The sequence below is a fragment of the Pollicipes pollicipes genome, unplaced genomic scaffold, assembly GCF_011947565.3.
Source record: "Pollicipes pollicipes isolate AB1234 unplaced genomic scaffold, Ppol_2.1 Scaffold_2555;HRSCAF=2994_pilon_pilon_pilon, whole genome shotgun sequence".
In the NCBI taxonomy this organism is placed as follows: Eukaryota; Metazoa; Arthropoda; class Thecostraca; order Pollicipedomorpha; family Pollicipedidae; genus Pollicipes; species Pollicipes pollicipes.
Window position 1 is genome coordinate 16,191,757 of NW_023596136.1, and position 24,180 is coordinate 16,215,936.

General features: G+C 49.0%; 1 protein-coding gene across 1 annotated transcript; it reads left to right on the forward strand.

The window, feature by feature from the left end:
* Window positions 1-3,883: 3,883 nt before the first annotated feature.
* Window positions 3,884-23,996, forward strand: TfIIA-L (transcription factor IIA L). The gene is made up of 7 exons (XM_037221496.1): window positions 3,884-3,976; window positions 8,365-8,545; window positions 11,680-11,855; window positions 13,929-14,120; window positions 21,862-22,305; window positions 22,580-22,669; window positions 23,129-23,996. Exons 1-7 carry the CDS (start codon window positions 3,941-3,943, stop codon window positions 23,234-23,236), a joined length of 1,227 nt encoding a protein of 408 aa, XP_037077391.1. The 5' UTR covers window positions 3,884-3,940; the 3' UTR covers window positions 23,237-23,996.
* Window positions 23,997-24,180: the final 184 nt, after the last annotated feature.

Below are 24,180 nucleotides of genomic sequence, written 5' to 3' on the forward strand. Positions count from 1 at the left end.
GTTGTAGATGCGTGTGGGACCGAACTGGGCAGAATCCATCTGCGACTCAAGGTTGTCGAAGAACGCGTTGACATTTACTGAGTTGAACGCCGCGGCGCGAGCAACCCTTGTGGCCCCTGGGGTCTTTGGTGAGACCGTGGGGTTCCTCTTGCGGAAGCATCGTATCCATGCCTCCCCTGCCATCTTCGTCACCGTGTTGAATGGGTGAGTGACTTTGTTTCTGTCTGTGAACTCATATGCTAGCTTCTTGAGGTCAGTCAGCGTTATTCCGAACATCCGGTTTTGGAGCTCCATTATGTGCTGTACCAAATCTCGCTCCTGAGCTTCCGTGAAAACAGGTTTGTGTTGGCCCAGGGCCTTCTCTGTGGCCTCTGTTATTGACATTGCCCGTGCCTTTTTCAGCCGTATGTCGGGAGTCGACTTCGGGACCAAAAAGCGGCGTGCCGCTTCTTTGGTAGACATTTTTCCCACTTTGAATGCTTTTATGGCCTTGGCCATCGTATCGTGCTTCCAGGATTGCCGATCGGTTTTTATCTTGTAATTTCGAACCACTCTCCGTCTGGTGAAGTAGTTCCTCTGTAAAAAAAAGAACGTCAGCATAAACGTTGAAAGGATTTGGGAAGGTCATTTGCTCCTTAAGCCCCCCTCCCCCCCCCCATACCACCCATTCCTGGACCCGTCAGTGTACCCATATTCCTTTTTATTAACTAGGAAAACGTTTACCTGCTATGAAAAATTAGCTACAATTATCAAAGCAAAATACCTAACTGCATGCCTATAACTAGTTGGTAACAGGACATTTCATTTCTTGTGTTAAATTGGTTACGATTAATATTAAGGGCGATATGATAAAACACCTTCTGTGTAATACTATACAATAAGTGAGTCCTACTGTTTAAGGAACAAGAAACCGTTGAACTATTCAATAACTCAAAAACAAAATATTAAATCGTATATGTTTAGAGGGAATGTCAGGCTTTTCCCCACTTTATTGGAGTTAGCAGCGTTTCTGGGCACAACAGGATAATTAAACATTCAAACTTACTACAATTTGCTGGGTCTTGCCCTTACGCAGAGGAAAACAACTCAAATTTATTTTTTATGCCAGTTCTGTCAGACAGAATACCTATGCGTTAGTACTTACGCCAGTGCCTGTGTATGCAGAGAAATACACCCTTCAAATGTACGGAAAGTACGAAAAGTGCTGTGAGTTTTATGCGATAATGGCCAAAAATGTACTAACTTTTCACCTTTTTCATAGCCTGAGCTACTTTTCAAGATACTTTTTTCGTAACTGGCCGGTCGGAAGTAGTTGCTTGTTTGCTGACCAACAAGTTATAGAGGCTATCAAAGAGATGGGCAAATGTGTGGTGCTGAATCAAGTCATCACAGGTAGGTACTTACAATTCTGATGTTCACAAAGAAGCTTTGTTAAACAACATAATTACAATAAATTAGGCCTAAAATGAACGATAAATATGGAGCTATCACACGCGCACCTTCATTAAATTATAAACGACACATCGCAAGGCCGCATATTCCAGTTTGACGCAGTAGTTCGACCACTATTTAATCATAGAACTGAAACAGGATCAATTCGCTTGTTTCGGGCTCTACTCACGTGCCTGCACTGGCATTGAAACATTGTGTTCATGGCTTGTTTAAGCCAAACTTTCCTTGCGATACTCATATGTCAGGTGGGGCAAAACGGGACCTCGTGTATCCTATTTTCCCCCGAGTGCCCATTTTGCTCCAACTATTCTGCCTCATGGACGCCAACAACACAGCATGATTCGACACGCAACGAAAATTGGCCCAAAAAATTCCCAATTGCCCACAAGGAATCTGCATGCATACACCATCAAAGCGCAGCAGCTTTGAATTCATGATTCATTATACTCGTAGAATAAACAACGTTCAAATCACCATAAAATAATAACAAAAAATGGGAATCGAAAACTCACGTCCCCTTTCAACGACGGCCGCCGACAGAAAGGCCCGGTGCACGCCATTTCCGTCCCCTGTCAGAGAAGCTTTAGTTTAAACCATTGATTTCCGATGGCGCCACCTTTAACAACCGAAATTGCGGGGTGTCCTTTTAATCAGGGTGTCTCATTTTACCCCGTTTTCCCCTACATGGAGACGGAATAAAAAACAACAACAAAAAAACAAAAACAAAAACAAAAATGAAACATAGCATTCATTTGCGACCAATTTTGTGAACACTTTGGATAGGAAAATTCACGGAGAGCGTGCAGACCACTGCATACACGGATAGTGGCCTGGTATGCAGCGATAGAGTACGGTGCATGTGATGACAAATTTGCCAACAGATGCCAACCTTTGAGTAGAAAGCTTGGCAAAGAAAGACAACACAGATCTCAGAAGATGACAGTTGTTGTGACGACAACTGTGTATAACAACTGCAGTTATCTTCTCCCGAGGCTGAACAAACATCGCTTGGGGCTTTGAACCCCTTCTGCTTAGATTTTGAATATTTTAAGATAACTTTTTAGCAACGTTGTTGAAGGAATAGCTGTTGCGCAGTTTAAAAAGGGTTCTGTAGTCGTAGCCGTGTAGTCTGACAGTGACACCCGTCGGCAAGCTCTTTGTTATGCTTTTGCTCTGTACGTGTACTCGATGGTAGCTGCTAATGCCTTTTGGTTTAGTAGTCTGCGTTTTGACCTTGGCAAAGTGCCGGCATTGGTTCACAAGTTTTAAAAGCCTAAATGACTGGAATGCTCATAAAGTTCGTGTGATGTTTTTTAGTCATGACGTTCTTGGGAAGTAATTGTCCACCCTAATAAAGCCGAGCTACTTTAAAACCCACCACAATGTGCTTAAGCCCTACCATATAAAACAGACTATTTTTCCCGATACGGGTGTTGTCTCGAGAAAACCCTGCCACTATTTGCAGTGGTCTAACATGTAAAAGAGTTGGAAAGGCAAAAGATATGTAGGGCCTCCGCAGGGCATCATGCAGTACAAAATTAACATGAAAGTAACAGTTGTGTTTGAACATGTAGCGTACTGGTATTTCAGAAAATTTTCCGTAATTTTAAATTTCCTTGGTGCAGCAGTCCTTTTTAGCCCATATTCAGTTGTGGAGGGCGAGCTCAGAGGAGCGCTGGCAGAGGGGGTGGGAGTTAAGTCAGGATTGTGGGAGGGGAGCCCGTGAAAGTATGTAAGTGGCACACCTACTTAAATCCCTGAGACCTCAGGTGCCTTATGTCCATGCCGATAAAACAGTGGTGCATATATATATATATATATATATATATATATATATATATATATATATATATATATATATATGTATGTATGTATAACCACAACATAAGTGTACTATATCTGAAAATTTTCGCATCTGTTCTCTAGCGGCGACTTCTAAGACTCTAGCCCCTCAATCATTTTGAGAACCGATACCCATGGCGCTAAGGACACAGATTGGGGGAGGGGGAGAGACAGGGGTAGAGCCGCTTTTTTGAACCCCCGCCCCACCAAAACTCCTGTGGCGTCGCCCCTGCGAAATCGCCAAATCCAGTCACCTGCTGGTTTTTCAGTCCCTGTACTCCAACGCAATTTGCCGCCACATCGTCTTACCCGCGGCAGTTTTGTCATCTGTGGTATTTACAAAATGATACCGAATAGGCAGACAAATAATGATAGCCAAAATAGATGGTTAAGTCCATGCTCCTTCCGAAATCCTATTTCAAAATTCATTTAAAAGATGTAATATTTATACTGGCAGTAATTTAGATTTTCTATCTGTTGAAATCAATCAATATTTTAAAAATAACAGGCTTAGTTCTTTATGGTTTGTCCTAGTGCTCTGAAAGCCGTGCCACGGCGTATATAAGTGATCGCGTTGCGGCGCCGCGGACGGGAGGGTCCGCCGGAAAGGGCCGTTGGGGCTGGGCGGCGTTGGGGGATCGTCAGGATGTCTCATGTGCATTGTCATTCGCATGCCATTGTGGTAAGGCGTGTTACGGATATAATCTCGATCTGTTGTGGGCCCAATACACGTGCAACGCATTCAGGATTGTTGACCGTCTGTACGCTTTCCCCTCTATAGCGTGTCCGACAAATTCAGGCATCGCATAGGCGCATGTATGGGTTGGGTGTATCAGCTATGTATAGTTTGTGGTTGAGTGCGTGAAATTTCCATTGTGTACTTAGCTGTGTAGCAAAGTCTTCTGCAGTAGGGATGTAAATCTATCATGCTGAAAGTACCCTGTGGGCATGAGGTGCCGCAGTGCCTGCGCTGGGTACAAATACTCACCCACCATGCTTGCTTTTGCAGCCTGGCTAAGTAAAGACTGGCAAAGTCAAGGTATACATTGTTATCTCATGTTAAAAAAGAGTGTTGTACATCAATCAGTTTGTCAGGCAGAATGGTCTCCTGTATTGTTTGTAGATTGGTCAACGTGGTGGGGAAATCTGACGTTTTGGGTGGGAATGAAAAGCAAAATGAGAATATGGTGGCTAAACAAAGCTTCTTAATATGGTATGTATATATGGCATGGAAGATGGATGCCAATGGGACACTGGGTTGAAGGGGATAGGGTGGGGGTTTAGGTTAGGTTGTTAGTCTAGGTTAGGCTAGGCCAGGTTAGGTTTGGTTAGGTTGGGTTAGGCTAGGCTAGGCTAGGCTAGGCTAGGCTAGGCTAGGTTTGGCTAGTTTTGGCTATGTTATGGACTATTCTGGCCTGTCTGTTTCATGAACATACCTAGACATGATAAGAAGTGTTTTTCATTGCATTAGTATTGTTTCTTTGGCCCCATACATTTTTTATAGTTCTTGGTAAGCATAAATATTGTAATTACACAATGGTAAACACAAAAACAGTGCTGGTGGGGTGCGTGCGGCGCTCAGGGGCTCTGCTATCATAGTTATTAAAATTTGAAGGTAGGAGCATGAATCTACCTGTTTTATGATTATGTGCAATATGTTCTGCCTTAAACATGACAAATGATGTGCAATGATTTTTTTTAACAGGTACCAATGTATACCTACACCACCGGCAAAGCTATCTGTAGTATTGTATTACGGCCAGCGTTCACTGTGAAGGAGTTAAATGTGTGGTGGCTGGCATGTGTTGTGTCAAGCAGGGTTTAGTGCCATGCTTCAGGGTAGCAGATCCTAAATTTTGTTTGGTTGGATGTCAATGGTTGTACTTCCAAAGTTCACTCACCAGCTTCAGTATTTTCTATCACCTAGCATCAAACAATGCTTTGTTGTTTAAATCTCTGCTTCAAAACATTATTTTAGATATGCTGTATCTTATATGTTTTGAATGCATCATGCTTTATCCCAACTAGTTATCTTCAAAAAAGTGCTCTGGTATTTTTTTTGCCTTTTGATGCTGATTTGCTTCAAAATTACTAGTACGTCTTGGTCTTGTTGAGGTTGAAAATAAACATGAATGCAACACTCTATCTTGCTAACATTTGTCCACCAGGGACTAGTTCATAGTAAAAAAGGTGTGCTGAAGGTATTAACATTCATATTTCTGGCTGAGACTGCTATGAGCAAGGATATAGGTTAATTTGCAGGCCAAACTTAAATATATATATATATACTCATTGCAATAAAGTATTAAGGAATGAATCATAGACAGAGCAAATGATATTTGTGTACTGTCATCAATAGCATGGTATCATTTGAAGTGATCAGTCCTTCTACCAGCAATTGGGTTGTTGTAACAAAGCTTTCCAATCACAGGGTGTTGCTCTAGAAAATGCTATTTTGGTGGTCAGGACCAACACCCAGGTACAAGTCAACATTGTGTCAGTTTAGGCAGGCACATAACCTGCAGAGAATGCATCAGGTACTTAATGAATGATATGGAAGTATACACAATTGATGGATCTTTGTGAAGGTCCATAACAAATTGTCTGACCAATCAGAGCTTATCCTAGCCTCAACTTGCAGATTGGGGGAGGAGGTGGGGGTATGGGGTAGAGACAGGGTTTCTCTTGTGCATTGCTGACAAGGTGTGGAGCTTGATGTTTGGATATTTGTGTCATGTTGTGTTTTCAAAATGACAGGTTATACCATTTGTTGAGCAGTGTCACTGTCAACACCCATGGGGGGGGGGGAGGAGGGCAGGCCCCCCACAATGCTGTTTTTCCCCCATTTCACATAGACAAAAAGGAAATAGTGATTAGTCTTGAAAAATATTGATTAAAGTCTGTCTGGATGGCTCAGTTGGTAAGAGCACCTGCATTCCGATCCAGCAACCGGTGGGGGATGGGTTCAAGTTGCATTAGGGCGCTGGATATTTGCCCTTGGCAGGTATGGCCTGCAGCCGGTGGGCAGCGGTGGGCTAAAAGGTCAGGAAAGGTCAGTTGACATCAGAGGGCAGGACGGACTGTGCCGAGCATTGCTGCATGTAAAGCTTTCGCCATTAAATTCTGCCATTGCCTGGAATTGCGCAATCAGATGGTGGGGGTCAGGGCTCGCACAACAAGCACCGCTTAGCGTGAGTGCTGATGAAAAATTAAAATGGAATGTAGGTTCACTAGGTGCCTTCCTGAAGACATCATCATTGGTTTCATGGTAATTGTGCACATCATAGTATTGTGTAGGTACCTTATTTGTTGTCATTCCATTCCTTTATATATCATCTCAGCAGGTATTGGCAGGTTTTTCACATGATAAGAACCTTACTGCAGCATAAAAGCACAGCAATATCCCATAAAAGCATGATGGCATGCAGGAGCTTTTGGAAAAGGAGTTTGTTGCATTCACCTGTTTCCACAGCTTGCTATCTGTAGATAGAAGTTTCTCAAACTATGAAGCTTATTATATGTGCAAGGTGACAGCCACCTTGGCAAATTATTGTATAGATTATGTTACACTGGCATGTATACAGTGTTTTTTTGACAGCTCTCAGGTGGCATTAGGTACCATTTTCAACATCATTTGTTTGGAGTAACATTTAAATGATGATTGGCCATGTTCTGTTAAAGAAGAAAGCAACAAGAAATGTTAGGGTTACAAATAATGTTATAAGGAAGTCATGGATACCTGGTGTAGGTGAGCAGGATTGTTTTGCAAATACAGCTTATAATATAACCAGTATCAATTGGCTCTCAATCAAGTTGAGATGCAGGCTGTGGAACTTGAAATTATGAATCACATTTTGTGCCATGTTGAGAAAGAAAGTGGACATCATTGCTAATTATACAGAAATAAGACTTGTAATCAAATAGGTCAGCAATAGCACCATAGTCAAGTAGGTGAATGCCAGCAAACACCTTGAACTTACAGATATAAATGAAGGAACACTACAGGAAAGGGCTCAATTGCAAGCACGTAATGAGAAAGGGTCTAAATGCGTGCACATAAATATTTTGTTCAGCAGTCACGTCCAGAAATGCCAAGGCCACTTCATTGGAGATTGAAGTACTACAAGTGATTGCTAGGGTGGCAGCTTCATGCCAGGGGGGTGGTTTGATGCAGCTAGTTTGGCAGCACCTCAATGTCATATAAACTGTCCATGACACAATGAAACAGTGACAGTGAGGAGCATATCTGCTAAAAAGAAGAGTGATGTGTTTTCCACTTGTAGGTGTGCAGACAGTTGTAAGTGAGCTTTTTTTTATCATATGCCATGCTTGCTTTGATATCTTCAACTGTGGGGCATTCCTTCAACCCTACCCAGGAGAGTTGAAAGTCAGAGTTGCTGTGTTTATGATTGGTGATAACCATGAGTACAGGTCCAAAATAATAAAATCTCCTAAACATTGGCAAAAAGCAAGAGGCTCAAGGTTGTGCTAGTTTGTATAAAGCCTCTGCATGATTGTTTGTATGGTTTATAGTCTAGGTTGTATTGCAAAAATCACCATAGGACTGAAGTGAGCAGTTCAAGATGCAATGCAATGAGACAGAGCCATACATCTGAAACCAGGGTCACAGCCAGGGGTAAAAAATGAGCTGAAGCTTATGTGTTAATGAGTAGATGTGATCTGCTACTGCACAGAACAGTTTTGTCATTGATGCAATAAATTGTTTATAAAGGTAAAATGTGTATAATGTGCAGTTCTTCACATATGATGTTGTGTGTTTAGTGAGTGCATATGCCTGTAACAAGGCATGATATGACCTGTCGTGCTATAAACATGTTACTGAGTCATGCTGGTACACCAATGGTCTGCTTCATGACCACAATGCTGCTCTAAATGGTGAGTTTAATTGGTGAGAGTCATTGGCCATGTGAACAGGTTTGCCCTTATTTTCACCCCTAAACACCCTTGTGACCAAATTGTAAATGCACCCAACACTGCATAAATCTGGCAGTGTCCTGCAGCACAGTAAAGCCACCTGCCTGTGCTGATGTGCGGTTGTCTGCCGTGCAGGGCCAGGTGTACAAGTCGGTGGTGAACGACACAATCGCAGCCGTGCGCAGTTACTTCCTGGACGAGGGCGTCGACGAGCAGGTGCTTCAGGATCTGAAGCAGCTGTGGGAATCGAAGCTGAACCAGAGCCGCGCCGTCGACCTCAAAGAGACAGAGGCCTCCAGTCAGCAAGCCAGTAAAGGTGCGATGCACGGAGTGGTGGCGGCGGGGTGCAGGCGGAAATTAGTTAACGTGTGCTGGTGACGGTCCCGCATGTTCTGCGTCTGCATATGCCCGCCTGTGTTCCGCATTGTGGGCGAAGGCTGCCGCGCTTTCCCTCGCCGGGCGGCATATCACGTGTGAGAGCTTGCCGTCAGCGGTCGTCAGCGGGCGAGAGGCTGGTGGCGGCTGTTTGGAGAGGTGGCACTGGCCGGGCTGACAGTCGAGTGCCAGCTGGAGATCTCTGAGACCCCGGTTGTCGGATGGCATCGGCGGCTTGGCCGGCTGACCAGGTGACCGGCCAGTGTCGGCCGGGGTCTCTGAGTCTCTGCCTGCCGGATGGCATCGGCGGCTGAACTGGCCTGGGCCACATATGAGCAGATGCCTACCATGCGTTTGTGCCAACGCAGCGGCAATACCCACGACTCAACACCAGTGGTCGTCCCTGTCCAGTTTGACCCATCTGCGTGGAATCCGCGTTTTAGTGTGGTTTACAGCATGACATACGCATGTGACAGGATGCCCTCAACAACACTCAACTTCTAATGCTGTTCCCACATGTTTTCGCACCTTACACCGTCTCATATTTCACAGTCACACAATATTACACTAGCCACGCGCAGGTCGCTGATTCTATATTGTCGCCTTGAACTTATCCAGTTCTTTGTGGCGGCGCAAAGCCATCAAAACCATAGCCACAAGATTGATGCGACGTCCGGTTGCAATTTTTATGTAAAGCTTGAATTCGCGCCAAGGTCCATGATATGTACCACAACAAAGTGTGGTCAAATATAGGACAATTGGTTATATGATGCAAAACTGGTGAAAGCAGGCAAACTGAACAAAGATCTAGCAGATTATCCCCGATATGGTTGGTGGAGTTGGCAGATTGCTCCGGCAAACCCTCTGATCCATGTGCGTGTTCTGGCTGAATAGTGGTTCGACTGAGACCATGACAAAGATAATGTATCGGGTGCACTGTCGCACTTTTTGCGCAAAGTGTGTTCCCAAGCTGTTCAGACAAGAGCAAACGGCCACCTGTCGTTAAGGCGGTGTTATTTTGTTTTCAACGCATGCCTTCAGGTCGGAAAAGCCCCCTCCCCCCACCCTAAGGGATATCACGGGAGATGGGTGTGGGTTTACCACTGCCAACAGGAGATAAGGCGTCAGTCCATGGGCTTGAGTCATTCTGGATCCCCCTCACCAGAAGAGTTGAGAGCTGTTTGTCCTGCATGGAAGCCATAGTCACCATGTTCTGAGACCAAGCGGGTTCCCTCGGTGGATTTCCTCGAACGTGAAAGGTAATTAACAGCGACCGTTGCATAGGGATGCTGCAGAAGCTGGCCATTCGAGAAAACGCCCGGCCAGCGGCCGAACAGCTCGGGCAGCGAGCCGTCAGACTTCCATCTTTTCCCCTCGGGGTCACCACTTCCAAGCTGGCGCCGGGGTCAAGTGCGCCGCGAGGAATTGGGTGAAGGGGACCGAAGCAGAGTTTTTCGGACGGGACTTCGTTGTTCGCCCGAGCGTCGGGAACAGTGCGTCCGGGTCGATGTAACTGGGCGAAGAAGAAGCATGTGACCAGTAAGGTCGAGAAAACTACATGACGGTTTGACCATGTTATCTCAAGAAACAATAGTGGTGGGAAAGAAGCGTGTGGTCAGAGTCGTTTAAAGTCGTTCTTGCAGTGCTCTACTTCCACACTATGGGCCGAGCGCCGGGACAATGCGTCCACCTATTTATTGGCAGTAAGACAGCTGGAAAAGGTCTAAGTCTGGACGCGGTGTTCTGGCTGTTTTTTCTGTTTTCTGCCGCGGAAATATGCCTCTGGGTTCGAAGGGTAACCGTGAGCGTGAAAGTGTTCTCGTGAAGAACAGCTAAAGATTGCGTGGGAGTAAAACACCACGGTACATACACGTCATTTTCCTCCGCAAGCTACGCTGTAGAATGTTGTGGCACTGCACGAATGGTCGGGAAACTGGGCTCCGTTTGCTTCTACCCTCTGGCGGCCGCCTCGACAAATAATACAGGAGCATCACCTCCGACTACCACCTGGCGGCCGCCTCGACAAACCTTGCAGTAGGATTACTTCCGACTGCCCACTGGCGGCAGCTTGGACAAATAATGCAGGACGATTACTTCCGACTGTCCACTGGTGGCAGCCTCGACAAACAATACAGGAGCATTACTTCCGACCATCCTCTGGCGACATCCTCGGCAAACAATACAGGAGCATCACTTCCGACTACCCACTGGCGGCAGCCTGCCATGTAAGCCTCAAGTCAAGATTTTTGAAACCAGGTTTCTTAATATCTCAGATCCTTGAAATGACCCCAAAACTTGTACACATTGAGCTGTCTGTGTTCCTCACTGGGTTGAATGTGGTACCCGTCGCTCCCTCCCATCGTGGGATGGGACAGTCGGTGCTCTCCAGATCAGTGGGGCGTGACGCTCGCTGTTCTGAACCATGTGGAATGTGATGCTCACCGTTCCGCTTGATTTGTGGAATGTTCAACGCGAGGCTCCCCTTTATTTATGGAATGTGAAGCTCGCTGTTTCTCAGCAGCGGAATATGACCCGCTCAGCGACACGGGGTGATATTCAGTGAACATTGTCATAAAGCAGACATATTGTCTATCAACCCATCCCGCTTAACACGGCGGAGGTCTGCGTATGGTGGGGGGGGGGGGGGGGGGTCGAATCTCGGTTGCGCTGTGACCCCTGAGCGCTAACATGGCCAATGCAGTTGCCTGGCGCTCTGTACAAATGGGCGTGACGACTTGCGTTACGTCCATTTTTAAGAAGTATGCGCATGATTAGCGGCGCACGCCTCTAACCGCGACGTCTCTGGCCTTGACGCATCTAACCTCGACGCATCTAACCGTGGTGCTTCTAACCTTGGCGCTTCTGACCGTGGTGCTGCTGACCGTGGTGCTTCAGACCTCAGCGCACTTAACCGCAGCATCTCTGCCTGACTGTAGCTCCCCTGACTGCAGCACCGCTCACTGTAGCACCTCTGACCGCAGCGCCTCTGACCGCAGCGCATCTGAGCGCAGCGCCTCTGACCGCAGCGTCTCTGACTGACTGTAGCACCTCTGACCGCAGCGCCTCTGACCGCAGCGCAGCGGAATGCGGGCACGGCACAGCGCAGCGCGCCGACCGGGACGGTGCCGGCAGCCCCCAGCGGCGGCGCCAGCGGCGGCGTCACCACCGTGCAGCCGCAGTCGCTGGTGCCGATCCAGATTACCATCCCGCCTCAGACGCCTGGTGGACAGAGCAAGACCATCGTGGTCCAGGTCGGTGCTGGGCTGGGCCCGCAGCTCTGGCCTGCTGAGCTGTTGCCAGTGTCGTCCGCTGGCCAGTGGTTGGGATAATTGGCTGTTTGGAGGAGACGTTTGCCGACGAAAGACTGGAACTTAATCAGGGGCATGTGCCAAGACTTTTGGAGCATAGCAGCGTCCTTAGGTGGCCTTCAGCGTCATATTGTATCCACGGGACTGGTACTTTGTGGGCGTCGCCAGTGCGGTAGGGGTGAGGTTACGTTACGAACCTCTGGCTGTTCTGGTCTGGATATAAAGTGACTGCTGTATGATAAATCATCAGCTTGGGAGTATCGGTTCAGCCCTTTTAGCATGTTTGAAAGAGAAACATCAGTTTGAAGGAATTCACAAAGGCCTTCAGTTATGCACTGGTGACTAGGTATCCGTGGGCATTAGACAAGCATGTGCGTCTGGGTTGTCCCATTGGTTGAAATAACGTAAACATTCTTAGTTAGTTTTGGGAAGACGTAGTAAAATTGTGACTGCCTCACCGGACAATAAAGGGTGCCGGTAGTGTAGTGGTTAACGCGTCTGCGTTAACCACTGCGCGTCTGGGAAACCAGAGGTACGGGGTTCGATTCCCCGCGGTGCCCGCCCTTCCTGCCAGGGTGAGAGGCAGGCGACGCCATATAGCCTTAGCAGCTGAGTGCGTCGTAGAGCCCCAATAACACACTCACTGGACAATAAGCTGTGTGTCGCGAAATAGCCTCAGATTTCATAGTCGCTCGGAAGTATTACTGGAGGTGGAGAGCGGGATGGAATCCGCTGTACATTCTGTTTTGTTCACAGACAATTGAACGTTAGCATACATTTTTAAGGAATAAATGCATAAATGTTGAATGAGCCAGCCTGTAAATGTGAAGACCAGTGGAATCTTGACCTATTCACTTGTTGAGGAGGAGCCAGTCAGGTCTTGTCACTTCTGTGCCAATGGATAGGTTTCAAATTGATAAATTCATTTCCAGTTCCAAATTCATTGATAATTGTGATGTCAGTTGTAGCCAATGTCCGGATCATGTGCGAGGTGTATGGATTAGTTGGCCTACATCCCATGATGGTTGGCAGAATAATAGTGTGCTGTTAGTGTCACACAGGGCCTTATTTTTATATTGATGATAGTAACGCTGCATTTTAGTTACATTTGGCATTTGGCAATCTGCATAATATGGAACTTTCATGTAAAACAGTAGCAAAGCAAATCAAATCAAAACAAATTATGATATACTACAGACTCATAAGAGCAATCTTTGAAACTCAGAAGGTGATGGAAGCTTGTCCAATTAAATGATAATGAATGACAGTTTGGTTTAAAGAGTAGGCATGTTACATGTGAAAAGGATTAGGCACTTTGTAGCCAATTAGCATTTGTAGGCGGCAGCACGATAGCGAAACGCCCTCTATGTGGCCGAGAGTTTGCACCTCAGCAGCTCCAGAGCTCTGGCCTCGGATGAGCGGGAGTCCCGGCGAGACACTGCGGATCGAGGGACATACATGCGACGAATCGACAGTGGGCTGAGCTGGTTATAAAGGGCTGTATGCATTTTAAGGACGGCCTTCTCTCGCACGAGCCGCTTCACCTGATACTGACTCAAGGACGCCAGCGCCGGACCGACCCTCTCCCTGCGCTGCACGCTAGTCACGATCTGGGTACGGAAGGTCGAAACACCTGATTTTTGGTTGTTCCGCCCTACACGGAGATGCAGTATAGAATGCGGGGGGAATTTGGGGATCCACGCGAATGTTCGATGTTCCCGGTGGCAGCCGTCAGCATTCAAGTCGGGTCGGCCATGACGCAATACATCGGGAGTGATGGTCATTCCAGCCACCATTTGGCGCGGATACAGGTGCACCCAATACGTGGTACAATCACTCATCGTCCGGGGTCAGGAGAGGCCTCAACGGTACCGATGACTCCCAGGACTGGTGATTGGCTCTGGTCGGTAGCAGAGGACTGAAGGTGTTCCTGCAGTGGGTTTGAAGACCTCGGCGGCGGCGCTGTTGCCGAGTGTGGCCAGCGGCCGGTAACGAGCGCCGTCTGCCGGCCGCCAGGTGCCCGTGTCCGCCGTACAGTCGGGCCTAGCCGGCCAGCACCTGCAGACCATCCTGAGCTCGGCGGCGGCGCAGGCCACGTTCGCGCTGCCGCCCGACATCGCCAGCAACATGCTGCAGCAGCAGCTTAACGACGCACTCCGGCAGTCGGCTGTCCGCCAGGTGGCAGCCGCGCCAGGTGGAGGTGGGTTATGAACGACCACTGACCGACAACTGAGACCCAGTGGTCTGACAGATGTCTGGCCGGCATTACACGGTACCAACACGCGCTGCCGCTCAATTGTCTTTCTTTTGATATTTGCATGGCTCATTCAAAAACTCACTAAAGCACTGGACCGTTTTACGTTCGGACCAGGCACTGGGCAGTGCTGCGCGGATGCTGTGCGTGCTGCCGGTAGCTGGCAACAGCTGCTGCTGCTGCCCGTGATGTTAATGCACAATAGCTTCGTTAGGTCCGGACCTTGGCGAACGTTCGTTGTTCTTTTGAATGCACTTACTGCAGAAAATTCAGTGGAATGTCTAAGTGGAGCGTGGTGAGGGATGATAGTGGAAGTGTTTGATGTGTTTTGTCCTGCGGAGCTGGCGATTCGTTTTGCTGGTAAGCTGCTCAAAGTACCCTGGTGTTCAGTTGAGATTTCTGCTCGAATCGTGCGAAATGAAGATTTGAGTGTGGTTGAGTAACGTTGCCAGTTGGATTGATCCACTTCAAGATATTATGTTGCATCGCGAGTTGAGTCACCTCTTAAACGACACTATCGGATCATGGCGCAATAATTGAAAACATTCAGTCGACAGTGAATCAAACTCGGAGCTGAAGCTTAGTAGTGATGCTTGATTGCGGAATAATGGCTTGAATGTGAACAACGTGATCGACTTGAGCACCCATCACCGATAACATTGCAGCATAATGATAATGGGCTGGTCAAAGGCGCCATGTGCTCTCCAACAGTAAAAATGCGGGCTGCGTAAGCGCAATATTCTACACAATACATCATAACATAGCATGCCTTGGTAGCAACTGTTAGCATGGCTACGAATATGAGTGTAATTATTTTGCAACATCCCGCCCTGCTAACCATAAAAGACACGTTTCTGCATCTTCCGCGATGCAAAAATGTCCTATTATCTCCGGATCTAGAGCTTCTCTCCACACCCACGACCCGTTGGCACCCACGGCAGCATGTGCATGAAGCGAAAATGAAACTAAGGGCAAGAGGGCAGTGCATAGGTCGAATCTAGGCCCACGCAGCCGTTCTCAAAAAGATCACCTGATGCCTTATGCCTCGATGAATAAGGTGCGGGTTAATAGCAACAATTGAGGAATTGGACGTTGTTTATATATGAAACATCCTGATATTGAAATAAGTTTATAGATGAAATGCCTTCCCATTTAAATTTGAATTAAGGTTATCCCAGCGCAAGGACAAAAACAAGACCATAAAAGGAAACGAAATACGACATTTGACGTCCCAGGGTGGATCGACAGGGGAAGGGCGCTGGTGGAAGCACAGGCTTAATTCTGGTACTGCCCGGTATGAATGATGAGCACATTGCTGCGCACGAAGCCCTTTATTTACGGTTCGGAATGCGTAGGGTCTAACATGCACAAGCAAAAAAGATGCTGGTATTTTCCACGCAACCGAACCGTTATCCTCATTCTGCAATGCCGATTGTCTCTTGCACTTGCATTTGCATTTGATTGACAAGCATTCCGTGTTGCAAGCAACCTGCAGGTTCTGCGGCGCAGTAGTGCCTTTGCGTTTGGACATTGTGTAGGTGAGCTGGTCGGTAGCTGACTATTGCGGCAGCAGTAGCTGACGGGACGCGGTGAGTTAGCTCACGTGATCTGCAATAAGCGTGCGATTGGTGAGCCCTCTGCTGATGGGCCGTGCCTCTGTAGATACCTGTGGCCGACGTAAGGAACCGGTAACACGTGTATCTAACCACGGGAGACTGGACAAGCGCGACGCTCCGTCAGTGGTTCGAACCCGCTGCCTCCGGCCGCAGGCAGTCCCGTGCGAGCCGTCCGGCACAGTCGCTGGCTGGTTCCAGCCGCCGCACTGGCGGCCGCGGCGCGGTGCTGGCAGGCGGGTATGGCTCTGACGCTGTTGACAGACGGGAACCGGGAGCGTCGCGCCTTCATGTGGCGGCCACCGCCGCCGCTGCACCCGTGGCCGCCGCGTGCGCCGTTTGGCCTCCTGCCGCCGCCGTCGCGGTTCCACCTGAGCCTGCCGCCCAACTACATGGCGGCCGTGTCCGGCGTCGCCCACTCACGTACAGCGATCTCTCTCTCTCTCTCTCTCTCTCTCTCTCTCGTCCTCTCTCTCTCTCTCTCTCTATCGCCTCTCTTCTCAGCGGAGAGAGCGACTCACTCTATATCTCTGCTCCTCTCCTCCTCTCCTCTATATCTACTCTCTCCTATTCTCTCTCTCTATCTCTCCTCTCTCTCTCTCTCTCTCTCTCCCTCTTCTCTCTTCTCTTCTCTCTCTCTCTCTTCTCTCTCTCTCTTCTCTTTTCTCTCTCTCTCTCTCTCTCTCTCTATCTCTCTCTCTCCTCTTCTCTCTCTCTCTCTTCTCTCTCTCTCTCCTCTCTCTCTCTTCTCTTCTCTATCTCTCTCTCTCTCTCTCTCTCTCTCTCTCTCTCTCTCTCTCTCTCTCTCTCTCTCTCTCTCTCTCTCTCTCTCTCTCTCTCTCCTCTCTCTCTCTCTTCTCTCTCTCTCTCTTCTCTCTCTCTCTCTCTCTCTCTCTCTCTCTCTCTCTCTCTCTCTCTCTCTCTCTCTCTCCTCTCTTCTCTCTCTCTCTCTCTCTCTCTCTCTCTCTCTCTCTCTCTCTCTCTCTCTCTCTCTCTCTCTCTCTCTCTCTCTCTCTCTCTCTCTCTCCTCTCTCTCTCTCTCTCTCTCTCTCTCTCTCCTCTCTCTCTCTCTCTCTCCTCTCTCTCTCTCTCCTCTCTCTTCTCTCTCCTCTCTCTCTCTCTCTCTCTCTCTCTCTCTCTTCTCTATCTCTCGTTTTTTTTTCAGTCGGAACGTTTCCTCTTTTGTTTGCCGTGGCCTGCTCTGGGTGGCGTTGGGCTTATCCGGTGCCTGGTTGTATGTTTGACAGCCGCCATCCAGTTATTCCTCTTCACCGGGCGGATGGCCTGTGAGGAGCTACCAGCGCCGCTCTCCACCCCGACAGCCGGGCGCGGCCGGAACAGGGTGGGCGGCGTGCAGATGAGGGTGAATAATTATGCGAAGAACTTGTTCTCACGGACATATCATTTATCAGTGATAAATGATATGCACATATACCTTTGGTGTCGTAAATGAGGAAAACGTTTCTTCTCTGTTAGACGATATCTCTTCCAGACATGGTTTTAGGACATTCTGGACATGCGGCATATGGATGGCGCCAGCTTTTGATTATCACCCACCTTTCCTTTCGTCGTGTTGTGTGGATGTCGTCCACAACTGAGGGAAGTGTACTCAGTGCAGGCTAATTAATATCCTGACTCGCGACCAGTTACACAAATGAAACAATCCAATGGATATTCCCACTGTTGCCAGCTATGTTAAACCCCAGGGTGAAGGACTGGAGCGACTAGCCTTTATGGGAGTGTTCCATATTTGTGTGGTGGTTTGAGCTGCAAAAGCCTTGTTCTAGGGAATGTTTCATATTTGAAGACATTGAAGCAATCATCAGATATGAAACAAGTTCACTGATAAAGATTGGTATGTTTTTTTAGTGGAAAAGACTCCTATAGACAGCACAATTCTCTGTTTAGTAAATTTGTTCAGTGCGCCATAGTTTGATTACGTCATCGTACCATACACGACATTGGTTAAGAGTCAGATGACGGCCATCGTATCGGGAAATTGCATTTACGAACGCCATATATGAGCACGTCGACAATAATATTTGTATCTGCCTTGATCGCCGCTTGGCTTACGGAATGGGATGGTTGGAATGACGTTATTATGACATCAGGAATGCCAAGGCGACTTAAAATGCTCTCACCGACATACCTTTCCGCATTTTTGCGGGCGTGTAGCTCAGAAACTGGACGGACTTTGGTCTTAAAAAGGGCGGGGTTTTGAAGAGCACTGAAAGGTCTTCAAGATGATTATTTCAGTTCAAAACCCTATATAGATATGGAACACTTGCTTTAATGGTCATTCGGTGCAACTCACAGCCCAGCCATTTTGAGACCAAAGCGACTCTAGTTTCTGAGCTGCGCGCCCGCGAAGATGTGCAGACTATTTCAAGGTCACCCAGGCACCCATGATATAATAACATCATTCATGTCCTGCTGTTTCATTGGCCATGCGGCGGTCAAGGCCAAGAGTAGTTTGATTGTCGAGGCGTCTGTAGCTGGCGTCAATGAGCTAGGTTTCTAGATAAAACAGGCGTCAATGACTCTCAGTGGGTTGCAAGGTTTCATCACACAGTCAACCAGCGATGCTTTGAGGAACGGATTTACTGAAAAGAGAAACTGTGTGGCCTAGAGCGTTGTCCGCTTAGAAATGTACTAATAGTTAAAAGTTAGCCTATGTCACCATATCTGATGTTTGCTTCACAATCTTCCGATATAAAACGCTCCCTTTACAGCTGCAGCGACGGGGCTGTCACTGTACAGTATGCTACAAGTCTGCTTTGGTCACTCAAGACATACAACGAGGAAGCTGTCATCATTTGTTCCTTAAGTGTGTATGTTGCGTTTGAAGGAGGCTGGCCGGAAGTGTAGGCTATTAGACGACAACGCTTAGTGACAGCAGTCATTCAGCTTCCAGACTGGTGCTTTCGAAGCCGCTCGGTCGCCCATGACGATACAGGGCTCGAAACTGGCTAGAGCCAAAACCTTACAGGGATTATCCTTCATTTGAGGATAATGAAGCAAACACCATATGTGGTGAAAAATTTCACTGTTATGTGTTCATGTACTTTTGAGCAGAAAATACTGTTTTAGACAACGATATTTTGTTATTTGGGCGCAATATGACCCATGTAGTCGACGCGCCTAAAAACCTGAATTAAAAACAACAGATAGTTTGCGATGTAAGGAATGTGTTCCTCAATGCGTCGCTACTTGATGGCGTCATGGAACGCTTGTGTGGCAGCACCTACTTGTAGTTGTTCTATCTCCCGAGAGATGGCGGCAAGGGCCGAAATTGTTCGCTCAGCCTAATATCATTATGTGCTCTTTTTTTGCCTCCCTGTAGTGGTCTTGTAGATGTATCCATGAGTTTGAAATGTTTACTTGTACTCATATACCGTGTTATTGCGCTTTTCCAAAGTTATTTAACTGTAAGTCATATTTCCGCAATAACTAGGGAAGAATGTGAACTTTTGGCATCACGTAGCACAAACAAATGTCAGAAACTGAGGGCAGGATGTTGCATAGCTTGCACAGCGTTGGTTCAGAGCCATTAGGCGGGTTGTTAGATTTGGAAGTGGTATTCACAAAGAAATCAGATATGGACGACTACTCTCATATATTTTTTTTTTACCTTGAATGCGATTGGCCGGTGGAATGACAGGATTTGAACGGCCTTATGGCGTCACGTGTGCCTGGTTGACCTTGAAAACGGGATGGTGTTTGGTGTTCAAGCTTTTTTAGGTGTCAAGAACGGCAAGGCTGTAGCTAGAAGGGCAGGACTGTGAACTGTGAACTGCACCAAATGCTGTTCAGGATGGGCTTTTCAGGTTAAAGCCCGATACGAGTGCGGAACAGTTCCTTTTGTCTGGCGGCCAGCTCTCCATCCTGTCTCCTTTTTAGCCTTACTGCATCAGGAAAGATTCACTTTGTCACCTTGGTCACTTAGTCACTTTGCGATGCCTTCCCTTATTCCTCTAGCCCAGCTTTGTGACAGCAAATTTGTATAGTACTTGCAGGATCTACTAAGTGATGTGCATACATTCATCACACGAACGCAATGTTTTAAGGTTGTACGAAAACAATAGATGGTGAACACTTACTTAAACAACAGCTAAGACAATAGTTACAGCCTCGTTCCTCGGAGAAAAATGAGGAGAATGGAGAGATGGAAGCGTTAATATTTCGGCAACATGCGTTTGTCAAAACAATAGCGGAAGCAATTGGCTGGACTCGACTATTTACTAGCAATAGCAGAAGCTAAGCTATAGACTTCTGCCCTCGTTCCGTTAAAGGCATGTTGCGGACATATTAACGCTTCTGTGTTTCCATTCTCGTGATCTTTCCCCGAGGAATGAGGCTATTACTTCTGTCTTATCCTATGTGAACAATGTTCCCTGCAAGTGCTCTTAACATAAGTAATTTTAAACGACAGCGTATGCAGTGATAAGCATGACGCCGTTGGTGTTAAAATTTTACAAACTTCGCCCAACCTCTGCCATAGAGGTGGTACAGGGTGGTAGAAGTATGCGCAGTGAGGTGGAAGTTGAAGTGTGCATCGCTTCATACCAACTATCCTACGGCATATTTGAGCAGCTCTTTGTCTCGGAAGGTTGATATGACCAAATTGACCCATATGAGTTTTGCGTAAGGTTCTGGGTCCACGGTCTTTATTTGAAACTTTGTTGAATAATCTTTGGAACTTTGAATGTTTTTTTTGAAGTGTTATGAATTGATATCTTAGGATTTGGAAAATTTTTGAAATTGTGTCATGATTATCTGGGATCGCGTTTTTTTAAGAGTTGTGTGGAAAGATTTTCTGGATGTTTGATCTACTGTTGGGATCCTGGCACACGTCTGGATCCATTGGATGACAATTATGTGAGAGGACTTTGACCAAATACGGCGTGATGTACAGGCTGTTGATAAACATCGCACGAAAATGGCGTACGGGTCGTGTAATATAGTATTCATTATGCGCGTTTGTACGGTCGGGGAAATGCTGTTTCGTTAAACTGCACTGTTACCGTGGGTAGTTAGGAGCAAGTTTATTTCCCAAAGGTCTCTCAAGAGATGAACATTTGCTATTGAGAAATAATTCGAGAGAAATCTTCGCAAACCGGTGTTGAGGCTTCGGGTGCTGGCACGGACGTGTGCGGTTTTATTTCCACCAACGCCTTGGCGCTGCACCGTTAAGAGAGTGTCATCTGTTTTTACGTTGTCATTTGTATTGAGACATTGGGATGGTGCATGGGAAACGATCGCGCCGAGGACGTGATTTAGCGGTCCAGAAGCGAAAAGGAGAGCTTCGTAAAGCAGCAGGGTAAAAGATAGTACAGGATCCTTTTGAATATCGGAGAAGTGCACTAAGTATTTGGCTGTTGAAGTGACATACTGTTCTCTCTCTGTAATGTTTAGCTGGGTATGTGCCTGTATTCCAGTGTGATTTGGTCGTGTGCCGCTTTGCCCCCTGTTTATCATTCTTTCTGTCCATCTTTTTTACTTTTTTTGCACTATGGCGCGGTGCATTATGTTCGTATTTTGAATGAAATTGAATGGAATGAGAATGAAATGCGCTGAAAATGAAACGGCTGTTAAATGTATGCCGGTGTCGTCCGCTGCTGGCGGTGCCGAACAGCGGGCAGACTCAAGGCTGTCCATCATCAGCTCTCGGCGAGCACGGGCGAGAGCGAGACCTTCCACCTGTACTGCCCCCGTGCGGCCCGAGCGAGGGGCCCGTTCCCTCCCGTCTCATTGGGCTAGTGGCGGGCCGCTGGGCTCAGCTGGAGTGCTCGCCCGGGACGATGGCTCAGCCCCTGCACGCGGTGGCGGAGCGCAGGCCGGCTGCCGGCCGAGGCTTGAGCGTGCTGTGTGGTGTGTGGTGTTTTGGGTCACGGGCACCTTCACTGCGTGTGTCACAGCACCGTGTGCAGGCGTGGCGCCACCGGCCGTGCGGCAGCGCATGGTGCTAGACGCGAGACGACCGGATCGAACCATCAACCTCATGGAGATGGGTGGTGGAGTGCTGACATTGTCACCGGTTGATGGTGGTGGCAGCTAGCTTCATATTACCGCATTGCAAAAGGCTATTGGCGCTGCCATTGTGAGCGTTGCTGGCGGCTGCCCCGACAGTCATGTGGGTGGCCGCCGTGACCGCGCGCTCCTGATTTCGGCGGATGAGCGCTCGGGGTGCCGTGTATTCGGGCTGCTGATGGTGTGTCCGCGTCCGGCAGGCGGCGTGCAATACGGCGGTGGCGTGGCCCCGGCACCGCGGCCACTAGGTCAGCTGGACGGCGCCAGCGACCGGTGTCCGCTGGAGGCCGCCGCCAGCCCGCCGCCTGACGCGGCCCGGCAGCGTGCTGACCGACGGCTGGCGCGTCGGCTCGGCCTCCGGCCAGTCCAGCTGGACGGTCTCGGCGACTCGTCCGACAGCGACGACGACGATGATGTGGACGACGGGGATGACGACGTTGACGATGATGACGACACAGTCAACGACGAGGATGAGGAGGATCAGGGGCAGGAGGAGGTCAGGAGGCGAGCGGCGCGGGACATTCTCATTCAGATGGTGTTTGTGGTTGTAGTGAATGAGATCCTTCCGTCTGTGCAAGTCGAGGTGGATAGGCTAGCTTGGGAGCTTGCGCTCCCAAGACCATTTCAGTATTCGTGTCGTTAGTGTTCGACTGGACATTGGTTTTGTGTAACCGACAAGATGGTGAGCGCAGCTATATGCGGGCGCGGGCTGGGTGGCAGTGTATGATTGGCCCGCCATGGACCGTTGACCTCCGTCCCTGCAATGTCAGGAGCCGCTCAACTCGGAGGACGACGTGAGCGACCACGAGCCGGCCGACCTGCAGGAGACCTTCAACGTCATGGTTTGCCAGTATGACAAGGTGCGGCTCGCCCGACATCTGATGGGTCGCCGGTGGCGTCGGGTGACTGGCGTGAGGCCAGCGGGCCGACGCGAGCCGGCCATTCTCGTGGTCTGAGCCGCAGCAGCAGAGGCTGGCCGCGCTGTCATGCCTTGACCTCGTGAACCGTCTTCGGGCTTCGTCCGTATTCGGTGGCCGTGTGGTCGCTGGTCCGCAGAGCTGGGTTGCACATAGCTGGAGGTATGCTGATGGGCTGGCCGGTAGAGGGCGCGTAATGGCTGGGTGGTGAGCGCCGTGTGCTCACACGTGAGGGCCCCGGTTCGACTTCGAACCACGGTCACGTCATGGCCCTTGGGCCCTGATATAGCCTCTGACGCTCCATGAAGGGCCACGTGATGATGTGTGCAGTACTCATTTGTATTTAAAAAGGGAGACTGGTAGCAGGAAGCTCTGTTTTACATACACCGTGTTCTTTCTCAGATCACGCGTAGCAGAAATAAGTGGAAATTTCATCTGAAGGACGGCATCATGAATTTAGATGGTAAGGACTACATATTCCAAAAGGCCGGTGGGGATGCAGAGTGGTGAGATGGCCGGTGACGTCATAGTGAACAGGGATGACGTCACGCCCGGCCAGCTAGTGCTGGCTCTTGAGCTCTGGCTGTTGAGATGCGCGCAGCCCGTCCGCACGGAGTTGCGGTGTCAACTGGTGACGCTTGTGTTAGCCATTAGGTCACGTGATGCGTGCTGGGTGCGTGAGGCGTCGCCGCATGAGGCGCATGCCGATGGTTCAGGCGTCACTTCCCACCGGCGGCCGTGTTTGAGCACGTCTGGTCACCGTGGGCCGGCCGTGCGCGCCGTCGCCGTCATGGCATTGTGGGCAGTGTGTGGGTGTGTATGTGTGGACCTTCCGGCGCCAGGGAGCGGGCTCGTGTCCTCGGCCCTCGCCTTCTGTTGGCCGCATACCCGCGCGTCATGCGCCAGCGGGCACCGGCGGCGCGCGCAGGTCGGGACTTGCCCGTTTCCACCCTGCCGGCGTCTTCCTGTGTTTGCGCTCAGCACCGGCGCACCCGCGCGAGCTTCCGCCACCATGCTGACGGGTCGGCCTGACTGGCGTGTAGGCGGTGTTCGGTGGCGTTCACTGCAGTGTTCGGGTGTGCCGTGCCTTGTTGAGTGTGCTCGGTCGTCGCGGTGCCGGTGCGTGGGGAAGCAGTGGGGTCGGCCGCCGTCTCCCGCCGGCTGCTGGCCAGGGGTGGGTGGGTTGGAGCTCGTGCCGGCACCGGGAGATCAGTGCCCAGCACGAAGGTGTTGTCGCGTCCGTGTTCCACATACAGCCGGCTGTACTTGACTGGGTGGTTTGTCGCGAGGAGGGCCAGACTGGGCTGGACAGGACCGTGTGGTCGCGCTCGGCTCGCACCGTTCGAACCAGCGACTGCCTGAAACGCACGTGTGATGTATTCATGGCGATAGGACGTGTCAATAACCCAGATCACCCTCTTATCCATTGGGTTTGGCGATAAGTTTGCACCGGT

What these genes read in the sequence shown, in the direction of transcription:
- TfIIA-L (XM_037221496.1), top strand. Translation starts at nt 3,941, where the DNA reads ATGTCTCATGTGCATTGTCATTCGCATGCCATTGTG. An exon ending in AGGATCAGGGGCAGGAGGAG is followed by an intron (nt 22,306 to 22,579) that starts GTCAGGAGGCGA and finishes CTGCAATGTCAG; the next exon opens with GAGCCGCTCAACTCGGAGGA. An exon ending in TGGTTTGCCAGTATGACAAG is followed by an intron (nt 22,670 to 23,128) that starts GTGCGGCTCGCC and finishes GTTCTTTCTCAG; the next exon opens with ATCACGCGTAGCAGAAATAA.